Consider the following 17,537-nt stretch of genomic DNA (forward strand, 5'->3'; position numbering starts at 1 on the left):
TGTACAGAGTAGAAGAGAGCCTCCATGCGTGCATCCCCGAGCTACAACAATAAGATTGAGTATGTCACATAAACAATAGCTGCATGATTTGAGCTTACACCATATGCTTTGTAATTTATGCTTTTACTTTATGTTACATGTAGTTTTAAATTTTATGTTTTATGCTAATTTTTGTTTTATTATGCATTGGCAATGTCAAAGCAGTCCTCAGAAACTATCAAACTCATGAAAAACAGTCCTTTCAACTATCTCCCAATGGGATTCCATTTAATCATGGAATTTCCCAAGGAGCCGACTTCTAGCAGCAAACAGAGCCTCTAAAACGATAAGTTTCCATAATTTTCACAGCTAGAATAAACTTTTCAAAATATGACATTTATAGTAATAAAAAGAATGGAGCAAAATACATACTCCAGACTTTTACTAGATTTTTGAAGCTAGAAACAAAAGAGATAAAGACACTTTTATAAATTCTACACTTAGAAAATTGGCTAAGTTTTTCAAACATCATGGGCTTCCCAGAAAGATGAGCTCAGACGTTCCACTACAAATGATCTGTTGCGGTATGCCTAGTCAACAATTGCACAAAGTTTGCAAAATGCTGACTAGAAGCCAATTAAAAGTGGTTATTCTCAGACAGCTATATATAAGGAGCCTCTGAAAGTGATTAAGGCAGAGAGGACAGACCGGAGAGAGGCCACGTCGGACAGGCCAGAAAGAGCGTGCCAGGGAGGCCACGTGGGTAAAATTATATACCTCTTTTACTACAGTTTTACCTTGAGGAGATAAAACCATTTGGCTGAACACTACGATAATATTTGTACGTTTCTGAGGATATCTTTTATTGGTCATTTTGACGAGTTATGCATTTATTATACTACGAACTATTTGAACGATTTTCTTCACTCGTTTTATGCTCAAGTGAGGTTTGTTATTGATAAATATACTTTATATCGAAGCCTGAGATAGGCCAATCTATTATTGATACGACGACGATATTTGAGTTTAAAACCAGCATTTGAAATTGACGCCCGAGAGAGACTATATACTGGTAATACAACAGTGGCTAACACTCATACTACAGAAGAACAAACATTGGTGCCCAAGCGAGGCAAGACAACTATTGAACTGGCAACTGAATATAAAACATTCACGAGAAGACAACTTGTGTCAGAATTGCAAATAAGGTATACCTAATTATATAACAGATCATACACAAATTCGCAGGATTGATTTGACAGTTTATTGATATAGAGAAGATTTCTTTGCCTGGCAGGAAGAGCCACTTTGCCAGTTCGAAAAATGTATTTGTTACGTGAGAAAATCAGTCAGGATTGCTACCTTACACAACATTATATAGAACCACACAAAAACATGATTGCATTTATAAGTTACATCTTATTAAATTTTTAAACACTGATTTATAGTTTAAATAATTATTTATATATTTGTAAAATATTATTATATTTTTCTAGTGACAAAGCTTTAGCTTTGCACCACACTATTTATTAATATAAAAACATTAATTCAGAAACATTTATACAATTAAAATATATTATATTATTTAAATATATTATTATTAACTTTTTAATTTTTCTCACGTTACAATATAAGGAGCTGTATTATAGAACCTGTATATAGCTGTATAGCTGTATAGCTGTATAGCTGTATAGCTGTATAGCTGTATATAGAACCTGGTTAATTATTAATCATTTTTGACTGGAGCTATTACTTGTCATAAGCTGCCAATAGCTGCTACCGGCGGTAACCATACATTACTGATAATTTGTCGTAATTTCAGTGGACATATTGTCTCAAAGCCCGCATATGTCATAAGGTATGCATCTATCTCTTATTACTTTTTGGGATTGTAAATAGCAATCGTTTTATTCAACTATAATTCAAAAGTCAGCATTCTCAGATTATGGTTGCTAAAAGTTACTAAAACTAATTATTTTTTCATTGTTACATTTGTCATGACTAATTATTTATATGCCTGAAAGAAACTTTGACGCATTGGATGTAGACCGGCGCAGGCAAGCCGCTGAGTATGTGTCAGGATATGACTGGATACCTGGAAGATTTGGGCCACCACCAGGCATTAAAAAAGAAAGAAAGGAGCAATTTGGTAAGTATGAACTACCAATTTGTTTTCAAAACCTTGTTGAGCTTTAAGCGTTTAACTGCATAGATCATCTTTTCATAATAATAATGAAATATTTTTATATTAAAAGGTATTATTTTCAGAGTATGTATGACAAGTGAGCAATCGAATGTACTCGTCACGACAGGGAATTAGTTCAACATCATTATTGGTTTGGAAAAATTCAGTTTATCAAAATCAGACATAATTATACTAGAGTTAGCTAGATATGCGCTAGCGGAGTTAGCTATGTCAGTGCTATGCTATTCAGTATAACTAATGATATACAGCCCCCCTATGGGGGCTGTATATCATTGATATAATTGTGATTGGTTCGTTGGATTCTATTTAGCTGTTGACTACAGTGCTTACAGCACTAATATTTGTATTGAGCAAACTCGCAAGGTCGAGAAGGAAATAATTTTTCATGTTTTCTGTCGTAGATCGCATGTCAGACAAGGAATTCCTCTATGCTTTTCTAAAGCTCAGTCAGGAAGAGAAAGAGTCTCTCATGGTCTCAGAGAGGGAACGGCAGCGAACCTTTGCTGCTCACTGGCCAATAGAAACAATAGTAAAGGCTCATGACTGTGCTAAGGAAGGGTTTTACTACACTGGTGTAGCGGACAGAGTGCAGTGCGCTTTCTGTGGTGGAATCGTCAGGAACTGGAAGAGGGGAGATGTACCCAAGTATCAGCATAAAAACTTCTTTAACTACTGCAAAATGGTTCAAAGTGAGTTGCATGTGATGAGTATTGTATTTCTACTAGTAGCAACTTTGGATAATTTAATATAATGACCTCAGTTTATTAAATTTATTTCGGCTACGAGATGCTGAGAATTTCTTGTTACTACAATCAATAAAAATGTTCCCAGATTTCTTAGATAGATAGCGGAGCATTTTGTCTTGTTAGTTTATCTAATATTAGTAGTATGTAGAGAGCAGATCTACACACGTTTGCACTTAAAGTGAGATTTTGGGTACATTTTAGCCCGAGAACCTCGGAGAATGGTGTTGTCTGATGGAAAGTTTGGGGGGGTAGGTGTGTGAGTGTTGGGAGCTAAGGTTATGAAGTTTGAGAAGAATTGTGGGAAGGATGCGGTGCTGGTCGAGAGGAATTGTGGGAAGGATGACGTGAAGAGGGCGATAGTTTCGGGTTTCGATGCGATGGGTTTGGGGTTCGGGTGTCGACGAGTTGAGCGATCGATCGTCGAATGGTTGGGGTTGGGTTGGCGACCGGTGGGGTGAACGGTGTTATGTCGTTTCGGTTGAATGAACGCTGATGTTGGACGAGTTCGGGCGTGTCTATTCGTGGAATCGGTTAAGTCTCCCTTCGTTATAAAACTCTTTAAAGATGAGTAATAAGAAAGGGGAAAGTCGAATGATTTATTCATTATGAAAAATTTCTTTTGAGAAGACATGAAGAGTCTTTATAGAAAACTAGATGATATAATTCAAATTTCTCCAATACTATTTATTAGTTTTGGATTTTTTTCGGTTAACGGTGAATTTTTACGAAATATAATTCAATTAGAACATAACCCCTCGGATTGTACTTATGGTATAGCTAGTTATGAAATTATTCAAAGGTTGGGAATTACTGAACGACTTGTTCAATGGGCTAATCCATCTTCACGGTTAGCGAGATATTGTGTAGGCAACTCAGCTCGTTCAAGGTTTTGTGGAAGGAGAGCATTGCCTATTAAGTTTGTTTGTCATCATCCACAATTCGAAGAAAATAATGGTAGATTTACAGCACCAATTAATACTTCCACTACTCGATCCACCATCAGAACTACACACACATCCAGAATTCCTACCACCACCACAACTACACTCGCTAGTACAATTCCTACTACCACCACAACTACACTCGCAACCATCATTCTAGCAAGTGGAATCACAACTCTTCCATCATCTGAAAATCTTAAGGAAAATATAACTAATATCCCATTTGTACCAATAGCCTCAAGATTATATAATCCGAATAATGAAGAAAGAGAATATGGAAATGAAAGTTTTTCTGTAGACAAATTACAGGATGTCGAAATTTTTTATCATAATCACATGCTGCTGCTAAAGTTGTAATCTAATTTTCATGCTTTCCTAAATTTTTATTCCACAATGAAAATGATATGTGAATATTGTATTGATTGTATTTTAATAATAGTATCTTAAAATATACAATAAAATATAAATTCTCCATCTTTGGAGATGAAGATTTTATTTCTAAAGGTTCTATTGAATTGCATATATATTCATTCAAAAAAAAAATTCTTTCTTATAAATACTAATTGCCAGTTTTCTGTGGAGTTGAAGAGCTTGTCACTTCAGAATATTGTAATTCTTTCTTATCGAGATAGAAGTATGTGTTGCTTGACTCGCTTTTCTCATCAACTTCTTTTTGTTTTGCATCATCACTGTTTAAATATATAAAACATTGAGAATTGAGAAAGGATAAAATAAATGGATAACTATATATCTTTGGTTTTAAAATTCTCAAAATCTACTTACCAAAATATACATTGAGCTAAGCCATCGTATACGTCTTGTCCACATGTACAGGAAGGTAATCCATCTATAGGATAATCCAATGGTAAATCCAATTGCAACTCCGTTTCACTATTTTGAGAGTTTGTTTCTTTTGAGTTGTTTTTTTCATCAGTTTCCTTACCATCTTCTTGATACCTGTTTAATATTTTGAAAATCCATTGAAAATTGAGAAAAGATGATGTATATAAAATGAATAATTATATATTCATATAAAACTTTAGAATTTAAAATTTCAAAATGTACTTACCAATGTACACATTGTGCTAATCCATCATATACATGTCCACATGTACAGGAAAGTAGTCCGTGTGTACAATATTCCCATGGTGTAGCCCAAATTTGAAGACAACTATCTGTACATTTCCATTCTAACATTTTACCCTTCTCAGAATTCTGTTAGCTTATGAAGAGTGTTATGATAATAATGATTCGTTCTCGATTGCTTTATATAATTGAACGTCTGTAAAACGCTTGAGTGAGTTTAATGAAAATTTATAAATAGATTACAAAACATTCCTCTATGCTTACAATTTCGAGAAAATGAATTTCGCGAAATTACACATATATATTATATAGTCAACTTTCGCGAAATTGAATTTCGCGAAAGTGAATTTCGCGAAATTGGATTTAGCGAAATTTTACATCATATATGTTATATAGTCAACTTTCGCGAAATTGGATTTCGCGAAATTTCACATCATATATATTATATAGTCAACTTTCGCGAAATTGAATTTCGCGAAAGTGAATTTCGCGAAATTGGATTTCGCGAAATTTCACATCATATATATTATATAGTCAACTTTCGCGAAATTCAATTTCGCAAAATTGGATTTCGCAAAATTTCACATTATATATTATATAGTCAACTTTCGCGAAATTCAATTTCGCGAAAATCTGTTTACTATTTTCACCTCATTAATTCCTTTGGACAAACCCATCATTCTTCAATTCATTATATAAGCGTTGCATGATCTGATGGAATATTCTGCCTCCTTAACCATCTCTTGATGCCTACTTATATACAGACTTGAGAATTTGGGTCGATCGAGCGTTGATACCATAAGGCTTGTATGCTTCAGCTAGAATTCTGTTAGCCGGCTACTCGCGATTAAGTTCGTTGAGTGTCGCTGTGTTCAGGCTGTTGTGTATTTGACCTGATTGTTTTCCTAGGTTTACCTATGGAATTCTCCTGTTTGGTTTGGCTTAACCATTCCATAACAGTCTCTCGACCAGTAAATAGATGAAGATGATGAACTAGTAAAGGGGCATACATGGATTAATATGTGGATTATTTTGAGGATAGCTCCAACTCAGCGTGAGTATATCAATATATAAAACTTATATCAAAAAAGTAAATAATATTCGGTTGTATTTGTTACCAAGTTTATTTCGATATAAAGTATATATGTATATTCAATTGTAAAATATAGAAAAAAATTTATGTCAGTTCTTCTAGTAATTTAACAATTTGGGAAGTTCCTTGAATATGTACATTGTCAACACCGTCATTTTCTTCGTTATTAAGACTTTTACTAATTTTTCCATTCCAATCATATCTATCTAGTATAGTTTTTTGAACTACATGATCTCGTGTATCTGTTTCAGAAATTTTTAGCATAACTGTTAGAAAATCTTCTATTGAACATCCTCTGCTCCAAAATATTGCAAAGAGAAGACAGTAATCTCCACATGTTGTTGAAAGAAATCCTTGGAGTAGAACATCATTCCATTTAATTAACTTTATTCCAGAAAGTTTTAAGATTTGAGCGACATCTGGATATGTTGAAGGATCTCGTCCTGTTGAATCGAAATAATTAATTTCGGATTTTGTTCGAATAACTCCTATCCAGTGTTCTCCTGGTTGATAAGAATAGTGTGTGTTAAAAATATATATTCCTTCATTCGATAAAAATTGTTCTTTAAATTCATTTCTTGCACAGACAGCAAAAAAATGATTATTAGTCATGTGATCTTGGGAAAGAACATCGAAAATATTTGCTGTATTCATCCTTAGAATATGCTTCTACCACTGAGTCGAACGCTAAAGTCAGAAGCGATTTCCATCATTCCATCTTTTTGTATATATGTATTAAGATAGACATTTTCTGGTGTTGCAGCCCGAAAACCGATATCGATTGTTAGTGAAACATGTCTCATTAAATGGAAACCTTCGGATGAGAGATCTCCTGTCAAATCGAAAGCGTATATTGCAAGTCCAGTTTCATATTCAGTCAGTCCAATTCCACTTCCTTCAGATGAAAGATCTTTTCCCATTGCATTTAGAAGTTGTACATATGGTCGAGTATACATTCTATTTTCAAAATTTGGAGTATATCGTTTTCCAAAAGGTAGTCCATCAATTTGTAGTTCTACATGACTCACATCGTAATGACCAAATTTGAAAGGATTACGATTGTATGATCCATTTTCTCCATCGTGTGATGAAAGTGAAACAAGTATTAAATTTGGTCTAAGTGTGTTATCAGCAATTTTTATTTGAGTATGGGTTAATCCAGTATTCACATTATAAGATCTGGTGTATACCCGAGAAAGAGGATACTTTGCATTAACACCATTAAGTAGTTTTTCATTATGTAAAAGCTGAATTGTTTGGTTGATTTTTAATTTTCGAAGATGAAGTACACATTTCGTCAACTTTACTTTTCCCCCTCCTCCAGGAGTAGCTGTTGCTGCCATCAAACAATAACTTGGTTTACTTCGGTCTAGTTCTAATTTACAATTCAATCCTGGAATGAGATATCTTTCCTGTTGAAAAATGCTAAGATGGAGTTGTCCAAAAAACTCAAATGTGTTTGAACCTCTAATAAGATTCTTTCTTGCTGTAGTCGCACTATTATCGAATTCCGCACCATCTTTTGCAAGATTATCATCTTGAAACCATCCTTCTGCTTTTAATTGGTATTGTTTTGCTTATCTGCTATTATTGAGAAGGGTTTCTATGAACGATCTCATAGGATAATCACTTGAATGTTCAACAACAGATCCATTAATTTTGAATGTTGCTGTTTTGATTAGCGAATGAAAAAACGCATCCCCTGGTACAACATTTACATTAGCAGCAGTATTGTCTAAATTGGAACCATCGTCCTTGACTACTTTTCCTTCGATTTGCAAATATGAATTACTTAAATCGCTATAGTCATCTACATCTCCAGGTATTTCAATTTCAATTGGCCCATATTCACTGAGACGTGACGGAGCTAATTCACTATAATATCCGTGCTCCACCGAACTATGTGTGCCTGGAACATCAAATATACCCAAACTTTCGTTTATCGTAAAAGGAGAACCCGATATTTTTAAACCTGTTGAACCAATCTCTCCAGAACTCATCTTTCACTATTGATGTATGTCAATGAAATGAACTAAAAAATATTGAGATAATAATATATAAAGCATTTTCAAATTTTAAAAAATATTTGGAGTGGCTTTTCTCCGTCGCTTTGCAGGTTTGCTACGGTTATTTAATTTTTTTTTCCCAGGTTTTCTAACTCTTGGAATTACTACTTCATCTGTTTCTTCTTCTTCTTCTTTTGGTCTCTCTACCATGTTATTAAGATAATTGGATGCAGCATCTAACCCTTTTTTCCCTAATGAGATAGCCGTTTTTTGCTAGAGGCGCAACAGCTTTTGCTAATTTTTTAAATATTCCTGATAGTCGTCCATTTCCCATCACTCTCTTTCCTTTATATGGTGTCAATCCGCCATTTCCTGATTGATTAGACGTGTAATATTGAATGTAAAAGTTTTTTGAGTCTTCTGGAGTATATGGAATTAATATGGAATTCATTGTTTCTTTCTGAAATGAACCGTTAGTATAACCTTCCCTCCATCAAATGGTACTTTTTCTCCATCATCACTTGTTATAAGGGTCTCTATCACATTAGTAGAAATTTTATCCACTTCAACGTAATGCGCTTGACTGAATTCTGTATAAACTCGAGAGAACTTCTTTCCACTTACTGGGACAACTCGTAGCAATCGTACATTTGCATCTCCAACGAGTCTGTTACTTACAATTGATGAATATACGTATAATGATGTAAATCCATAGTTGATATCCGGAGATGTGATGTTTCCGTGTTTTCCCACATTATAAGTTATCTTCGGATCTAATCCTAAGATATTTGCAAAATCTTGTGAAAACGAAACCTGAACACTCGAATCTCTTACATACAACATAGATTTGTTGGATATTTTGTCGTATTCGAATTCTATAGTTGGATGGAGATTGAAGGGTTTTAGAACATCATGAGTTCGTTGAATTACTTCATCTATATCTTCGTATCTTCCATTTCCAATCTTTATGTCGAAACGACGAAATCTCCCATTAAGTTCCGCTTTTGTGATGCTTATTATTCCTTCTACTACATTTGGCCAATTATTTAAAAACGATATATCTTTTAGAGCAACTTCCCATTGTCCTTCTGTAAAATCTACATATCTGGCTAGTCTAACTGTAAAGTTTGAATTAGTATTTTTAGGAAAGTCACTAAAACTAGCATCAGAAGGAAGAGTTACGAACTCCGACATTTTCAATTCTTTCAATGAAGTTCAATTCCTTATCATCCTCTTTTATTTAACAAAATCTCTTTCATTGACCCAGCTATTGAATGAATCAGGATATCCCATCCATTTAACGAGTATTTCCTTTGTTCTTCCTCGTTTCCGAGATTTGAGAATTTTCTCAATTCGAAAAAATGCGGGTTTTTTCACTTTCTGTAGTTCATCTTCATAAAAAGTTCCATCAACCGGTTCGTTTGCTAAATCACGTAATTTATAGATAATCGGTCTTTCAAAATCAAGCACTTCTGTAATTTGAAAAACTTCAACTGTCCAATTTATTGTGAAACCTCTTTCGAAAACTGTTCGAGCTTTACTAATACGAACGTAATCATCAATATTGAATTTGGGAGTACTGTCAGAACTATATTCTCCATTTTCATAAATCCTATTCCAGATTCTTTCTTGATTTTCATAATTTACATCATTCGGTTTTATTCCTAATGTTGTGTGAATAGTATTGTTATATGCTTTTACCATTTGTGGTAAAACATCAATATATCTACGATCATCCGAATATGTCATGAATCTATACATCTTCACCCGTAATGTTTTGTTGAATCGTTCTATGATGGAAGCTTTAATTGTCTCATTTTCAGATGTAAACCATTTTACTTTATTTTCTTTCAAAACTTTTTTGACATCTCGATTATTAAACTCTTTTCTTTTGTCTGTTTGAAAAACTCTATAATTAGTTCCATCCAATACTTTTTTTAAGGCTTTTGCTACCAATATACCTGATTTGTTAACAAGAGGCTCTACCCATGCTTTTCTTGAAAAAACATCAATCAATGTAAGTAAAAATGTAATTCCATCATTTTCAGCTCGATGAGATCTAACATCCATTAAATCAGCCTGTAATTGTTCACCAACTCCTGCAACAATTGTAGGTCTTCTTCTAAATTTCGTTTTTATTTGTTTGTGTAACGTATAAGCATTTTCACCACTTAACCAATCTCTAACTTCTTGTTCGCTTTCTTTTCTTCGAAGTGCTTCAATCAGTTTTCGTGCTCCACCTAATGAAAATGGTAGATTCGGGGTATAATAGAATTCATTTAGTAAGTCGTCCATTTTCCTCTTGTTCCTACATAAGGTTTTCGTGAAGACGATCTATTCGAATTGGATTTTATTTATTTGATAAGTTCGAGTTCGACTCCTTGATAATTTTTTCAAATAGGTTATATTGTTTCTCAAATGAACTTGGAGAAAAGGGAGAAGATACAATTGAACTATCTTTAACACGAATCTTTCTTTTAAGAAGATTTCGTAAGTTCTCAGGTTTAATCTCTCCTGTAGATCCTGTTATTTTCCCGGTTAAAGAATCATAATTTCCAGACTTTGCCAATTTTTCCAGAAGTTTTTTCGCTTTAGTTTGATCTTGTTTCGAACCGAAGTCTTCAACTATTGAAGAAATGGAATAAGTTCTAGAAGAATTTGACGATGGTTCTTCTTCGTTTAACTTCGGTGGTAATAATGTGTCTTCTTTTTTTGGCGAATCTTTAAAAACTGTAGAATCTTGAGACGAATTATCTTTGGGTAATTCAGGTGTATCTTTCTTTAGAGTTTCTTTTGAATTTTGTGGAGCTGAAGGTGTTTGTGACATCATTGAAATCGGTTTTCGAATAGTCGGAGACTGTTGAATTGGATAACTCCGAATTGAATTCATTTCATCTAAAAATTTTTGAAGTTCAGCTGCATACAAATTAACTTTGTTATAGTCTGAAATAGTGTTATCGTTATTAATTTGACGCATCCTATCTCTGGTCTCCTTAACCTTACTTACTCTTGGATTTTCTAATGGATTAAAACGAAGTGACGAACTATAGCCATCATTGATAATTTTTGAATCCTGTTGACTTTTAAATTGGTTCCTTTTGTACTCGTCTTCAGAAACCAAAAAAAATTTTTTTGTGTACTTAGGAAAGCTCATCTTCCTGCTGAATGATTAATACAAGTTGAGGGATGGCTTTATAATCCATTTCAATAATCCTCTTCCGTTTTGCAAAATCTTTCGTTTATATTTAATCGGTTTGTTTTCATCGATAATATTCATCAACTCCTTTTTATGTTGACTCAGAGAATGGTATTGATTTTTCGTTAAAGGTACATTCCCATATATAATATTTTTAACAATTTCAAGTAATGTTCTAATTACTTCTTCTTTCATATGAGGTAAAGCAGAACTTGCAAGTTCATCTGTAAGACTGTTCAGTATTTGCAGAATTACTCTGTTTTTTTCATTCTCTTAGAAAGTGGAGAATTATCCATGATAACTTAATTATCTTCTTTTTCGTGGTTTAAACAATCCTCCGAGCAATGGTTCAACTAATCCTGGGAGTATAGCACCCGCGATCGGACCTAATAAAGCCGATAAAAACCCTCCTTTTTGCAAAAGTTGTTTCTTTTCCAAATTCGATGTTCTAGGACTAATCAGTCGAGCGATGTTCGTACTTTGTCGACTCAAAGCTTTATACTGAGCATCAGTTAGTCGTTCTTTTCTTTTAATGAGTAATTTCACACAATCAATAATTGCTAAAATTAAATCCGTTTTAGCATTTTTAATAATTGATTGTTGAGAAGAAATAGAATCTCCAACTAGAGATAATAAAGTTAGTAAATTTCGTTGAATTCTTTTTGTTTCAGCCATATCTATGTGATCATTTTAGTGATGTTATAGTAATCACTCAGAGGAAGATACAGAAGTAGTATGGTGATTATTTAAAGAGAACTTGGAATATATACTTGTTTTATTTAATTATGGAATACCAATCAAAATCGTTTGCTTAATTAGGCTTATAAATAATCATAGGCGTAGAGTCAACAGGAGGGAAATTTCCCATAATTCTCATTGTATCATCGGTTTCTTGTCGGAGGTCCAGTCTCATGAAGGAATATGGTGAAGATGTTGCATCTCGGTAGGATTCCTGAAAATATTTAACTTGTCCAGGAAAAACTTGTTTTCCTAAAAATGTGATTGATGTAGAATCCCTGGGGTTTTTTCCTATAAAAAAATAGTGACTATTCAACGAAATTGTTCTAAGTTTACCAAAGAATAAGTTTTGTGTAATAGTAAAAATACTAATATTTAGATGGTGACTTTCTCGAGTATACAAATTGTTAGCCATCTTGATATTTGATGATAATTCCTCCATTAGATCATCAATGATCATCCATCTATTTTCTCCATCTTTGGGAAAAGTACTCGGATCTTTCAATCCTTCATGAAATTCCACTCCTTTCATATTCTCAAAAGCTTCCTGCCATATTCCATAGCAATATATAATTTCGATTGGAGAAGGGGTAGATATTAATTGAGATTGTTCAATCAACCGTTTAACGAGTTGAGATTTTCCTGATCCTGTTGGTCCTGTTATCATAGATGTGAAAGGAGAATGTAACCTCACATCAATTGATTGTAGTCCGTCTTTCTCCATGTTTTGATAATTACTAACATTGAAGTTTTCATTTCAACTAATTATAATGATGAGGAGATGTTTCAAAAATCACACTTTCATTATTCATAAGATTTTGAAAAAATACTTCTACGTAGTTCACAGTAGCATTCATCTTTTCTCCTGTAATCCGAATAAAAAAATATTCAATCAAAGATGAAGCTACAGTTATTGCAAGTAATATTAAAACCACTCCAAAAAATTGAAGCAAACTTTGTCGAAGCGGTTTTGATGTAGATTTAGTGATGTTATCAAAATGATTATGTAATAATACAGCCTCTTCAACTAATCCATCTGTTTCATCTTTTTCTTCTTCACAAGAATTGTAAACTTTAGAATTATCCTTATGAATAGTTTCCATAATTTTATATTCCTTCTAGTTGAACTTCTCAATGATATAATGTTCATATATATATAACTCTTAACTTATAAATAGTGAATGGACAGTTAATCGATTCCACGAATAGACACGCCCGAACTCGTCCAACATCAGCGTTCATTCAACCGAAACGACATAACACCGTTCACCCCACCGGTCGCCAACCCAACCCCAACCATTCGACGATCGATCGCTCAACTCGTCGACACCCGAACCCCAAACCCATCGCATCGAAACCCGAAACTATCGCCCTCTTCACGTCATCCTTCCCACAATTCCTCTCGACCAGCACCGCATCCTTCCCACAATTCTTCTCAAACTTCATAACCTTAGCTCCCAACACTCACACACCTACCCCTCCAAACTTTCCATCAGACAACACCATTCTCCGAGGTTCTCGGGCTAAAATGTACCCAAAATCTCACTTTAAGTGCAAACGTGTGTAGATCTGCTCTCTACATACTACTAATATTACTTCTAAACCTTTTAGCACAAGTATTTATCAGTGTATTTTTATTGCCAAATGATTTCAGCCTACCAAGCAATACTCTCAAGCATAATATAACATGTTGATTATCATGTTGTAGACAAGCCATGTCAGAATATCCCTTTAAGTAACTGCGGGCTTCCTAAAGACCTTATGACAAATCAACTGAGTAGCTTTGTCAGAGATGATCGAAGTGAGTATCTATTGACCACATACTGTATGAGAGTTCATTAAATGTTTAATAAATGTTTAGTATAAGTCCACATTACTATGCCAACTCTTACCATGAGTTACATTATAGTAGTTTGTGGTGTAATACTGTAATATAGCTGTATATTTTACCAATACTGTAACAGTTACTTTTTGCTGATATGTGAGTAATACCATGACTTCAACACCAGCCCTAACCATTTATGAACTATTGTGCAGAACCAGCTACTCTTGGTGACCTGAATATCAACACAATCAGACCCAAGGATCCACCTATGAGTGTCTACAGTAAGAGAATGGATACATACCGACGATACCCTAGCGGTAACCCAATAGCTGCAGACAAGCTTTGGGAAGCTGGCTTTCTGTATGAAGGCATAGGAGACAAAGTGAAGTGTTTTTGGTGTGATGGAGCGCTTGAGATGTGGAGCAGGGGAGACGATCCATGGGCAGAACATGCAAAGTATGTGTACAAACCTGAATTAACTGCTTAGAATGCTATTATAATTTTGTCAATTTCTCTTTACAAAGTTAATTTTATTGCGGTATTCAACTGCATTTTTGTTTTTTAAGGTGGTACCCAGGCTGCACTTTTGTTCAACAAACAAAGGAACTGGCCTTCATCAAAACTGTGCTGCAACAGATGACTTCCGATAACATCACTACTGCAGAAACCCTGCTTTACAACAAGGGAGATGTTTCTTTTCTTGGTAAGTTGCTTATCACTTTATTTCAGCTCTTAATTCTGGACCAACCTTTTCACCTTCTGATGGCAGTATATTTAATTTGTCATTCTGACTTAGATATTAGTTTTATTTACTAAACAAGTCCAGAAGTAAATATGTTGTTTAGTAAATGGTCTTTTTAACAAAATAGGTCATTTATGTTATTTACTCTGTCTAATTTGTGATGTAAATTCCATCAGTGTTTACAGACCTCTGGATATTAGTTAATTATTTTTGTACTGCTGCAGAGGAAGACATGGAAGCAAGTGAAGAGCCAGTGCCTATAGAGGAACTTGATGGATACAAATACTGTCGATTACTTGAGTATCCAGCTGTGATCATTGTCAAGGCTTATGAAGTTAATGATGGTAAGTTACATAGACCTTGATATTGTTTAGAAGACTTGTGTATGCTGGTAGCTTTGTTTAAGTGACATATTGTTTTAGCCCTTGAGACTATAATTAGTAATTGACTTTGAAGCAAAATCTTTCAGACTATAATAAGGCACAGTTAAAATAGTTTGTATTTACTCGTTATGTACCACACCATGAGGAACTCACTCTATCGTGGTTGTAGATGTTGAATTTGAGGAACCAAGTAAACTGGTAGAGATCGTACAGGAGCTGTATGAGGGCAATTCCATACCTTTAGGTAAGTGTAGATAGTTCATTTAAAGACATTTTGTGTCGTCATAGGTCATTTCGATGTTATTAGAGGTCATTGTACATTTACTGTTCTACCAATCAGCTTGCTTACGAACTTACTCTTACTGTTTACAGAGGAATACCAAAAAGAAGTAGCTAGTAGAAAGAATGACCAATCAGTGACAACTGGTGTCACTGATTCAACCACTCAACCAGGAAGGTGGGTACCTCATATTTAACTGTTCTTATTGGTTGCCATTAGATGAAACTCAATACTAACATTGTCTCCCTCCGTATAACACAACCTTATATTCTTATAGGAGGATTAACATGGTTGAGCTGATCACGAACCCTAATGATCCCTCTGAGCAGGATTGTAAGGACCTGGTTGATGCTCTCAGATGTAAAAAGTGTAGAAAGAACATGGTGAGGTTTCCTTACTGTTCTATCATAAGCCATATATTTATTATCAGGGCTTCAATGAGTCAATAGTTTACCTATAACATTGATTTCATTATTGACCAGTTTCGTGTATTGATCTGGTTGCTAAAATACTGTAAAACCTATAGTTGAATGCCATGACACTCCATTTTTCAACCATTCCCATATAGTGGCAGTCAAACAAAGGTGACGTTCAAATCGAGGCTGGCATTCAAATAGAGGCTGGCATTCAAATAAAGGTGACCTTGAAATGTAAGCTGGCGCTCTATTTTTCAACTCTTTTCTCATAGAGGCGTTCAAATAGAGGTGGCCTTGTACTAAAGGCATCGTTCAAATTCAGATATTATGGCAGTTTACATTTCACATCAATTTCATTATTGATCAGTTTGATTTGTTGATTTGAATGTTGGTCATTACACATGTACCCGCCCTGGCTAATATAGTTTTAATCTATTCTGGTTTAATGGATGTTTGTTTGTTGTAGTCTGGAGCCGTTGTCCTTCCTTGCGGATGTTACTGCCTCTGTCAGGACTGCAGCAAAGGAAATCTCCCTGCAAAATGCCCAGCATGTGCTAGCACTGTGAAGGGTGCCTGCAGGACCTTCCTCGCCTAATTGTGATATAGTATGATTTGGTTATGTAGAGATGCCAAAGAAATCCTAAAATTCTCAAGATTCTAAGTAAAATGTCACTTTTAGATTTTCAATGAGACAGAGTTGACGCAAACTCATCTTTTAGCAAGGTCACGTTGACGTCGTGAGATGGCTTATTTTGTCTAGTCAACATTTAGATTCTGGGTTTGTTTATTAATATCTGTAGGTGATGATAGTATTTATTGATAAACAAAAAATGAAAAAGAATTGATCTGAATAACAGCAACTGTTGTGCATTGACGATAACCAATAACCTTCCATACTCTTGTGATGAGAAACACCAGGTATACTAAAGTTTTCCTTAAGATTGACTTAAATTTTTCAAGCATTCCCTTTGCTGAGATCAGTTTTCAAGTGTTTTATGAAATGAACCCGTTACCTTATACTCTGCAATATATAGCCTATAGTTTATTTTTTATTTCGTTACAAGTTTTACTTCAGGATAATCTTATATTTCACTTATATTTTTTTATTTAATGCATTTATTTGTATTTTGAACCTCGATATTTAGTGCCAGTTTTTATATAGTTTTTTATAGGTAATTATAAATACAGTCAATGATGAATCACAATATAACGACATACACAACTTCAACCAATCACGGTACAGACATTTGACCTATCAACTTCAATGAGTTACATATGTATTTAAAACTATAACCAATAACTAAGTAGAGGCATGTGGGAAGAATTTAGTAGCTTGTTTTCAACTTCATGCTTATCTTGTTATGGTAAAAGACATTTTTATTACCGCTTTGTTTCAGCTATGCATGATATTTTTACGAACTGATGAAAAGTGAAGTCTACCAGAGCAATGTCTTTGAAATTTGCGGCGAACCTGTAGGAGTTGAATCTCCGCTGAATTAGGGTGTGAATGCTAATATGCTTGTGTGTTTTATGAGTGATTCATGTTTACATCTTTAGCGTTGTCATGGTTGGCTAACATAGAGCAGCAAACGCATATAATTGGTATTACAAGCGTGCCAAAAAACCTAGTCACTCGGAAATCATAAAGTGATGATGCATTTTTATCTGGGTACATCTTAATGATGCACCCAGATAAAAATGGTGCATTGATTGCACCATTTTCATCTTGGTTATGAATCAATGAAGGGGAAATGGAATATTTATTGCACCATTGTTATACATATATGAATCAATTAGGCAGAAATTGGAATAACGATTGCATCATTGTGTATATAGTATTTGAAACTTTAAGCATTTTCTCTTTACATTTGAGGCCCTTGTATATGTACACATTCTCAAA

At 34.3% G+C, this 17,537-nt stretch overlaps 1 protein-coding gene across 1 annotated transcript; it reads left to right on the forward strand.

The window, feature by feature from the left end:
* Positions 1 to 1,989: 1,989 nt before the first annotated feature.
* Positions 1,990 to 16,232, forward strand: LOC137404765 (baculoviral IAP repeat-containing protein 7-B-like; the record flags this gene model as incomplete). Its single annotated transcript, XM_068090996.1, has 10 exons — positions 1,990 to 2,128; positions 2,587 to 2,874; positions 13,700 to 13,792; positions 14,029 to 14,272; positions 14,383 to 14,519; positions 14,789 to 14,902; positions 15,111 to 15,185; positions 15,314 to 15,398; positions 15,499 to 15,604; positions 16,104 to 16,232. Coding segments are annotated over 10 exons (1,410 nt in total), but the record flags the coding sequence as incomplete, so codon positions are not given.
* Between the last annotated feature and the right edge of the window lie 1,305 nt (positions 16,233 to 17,537).

Source organism: Watersipora subatra, chromosome 9 (assembly GCF_963576615.1).
Source record: "Watersipora subatra chromosome 9, tzWatSuba1.1, whole genome shotgun sequence".
NCBI lineage: Eukaryota > Metazoa > Bryozoa > Gymnolaemata > Cheilostomatida > Watersiporidae > Watersipora > Watersipora subatra.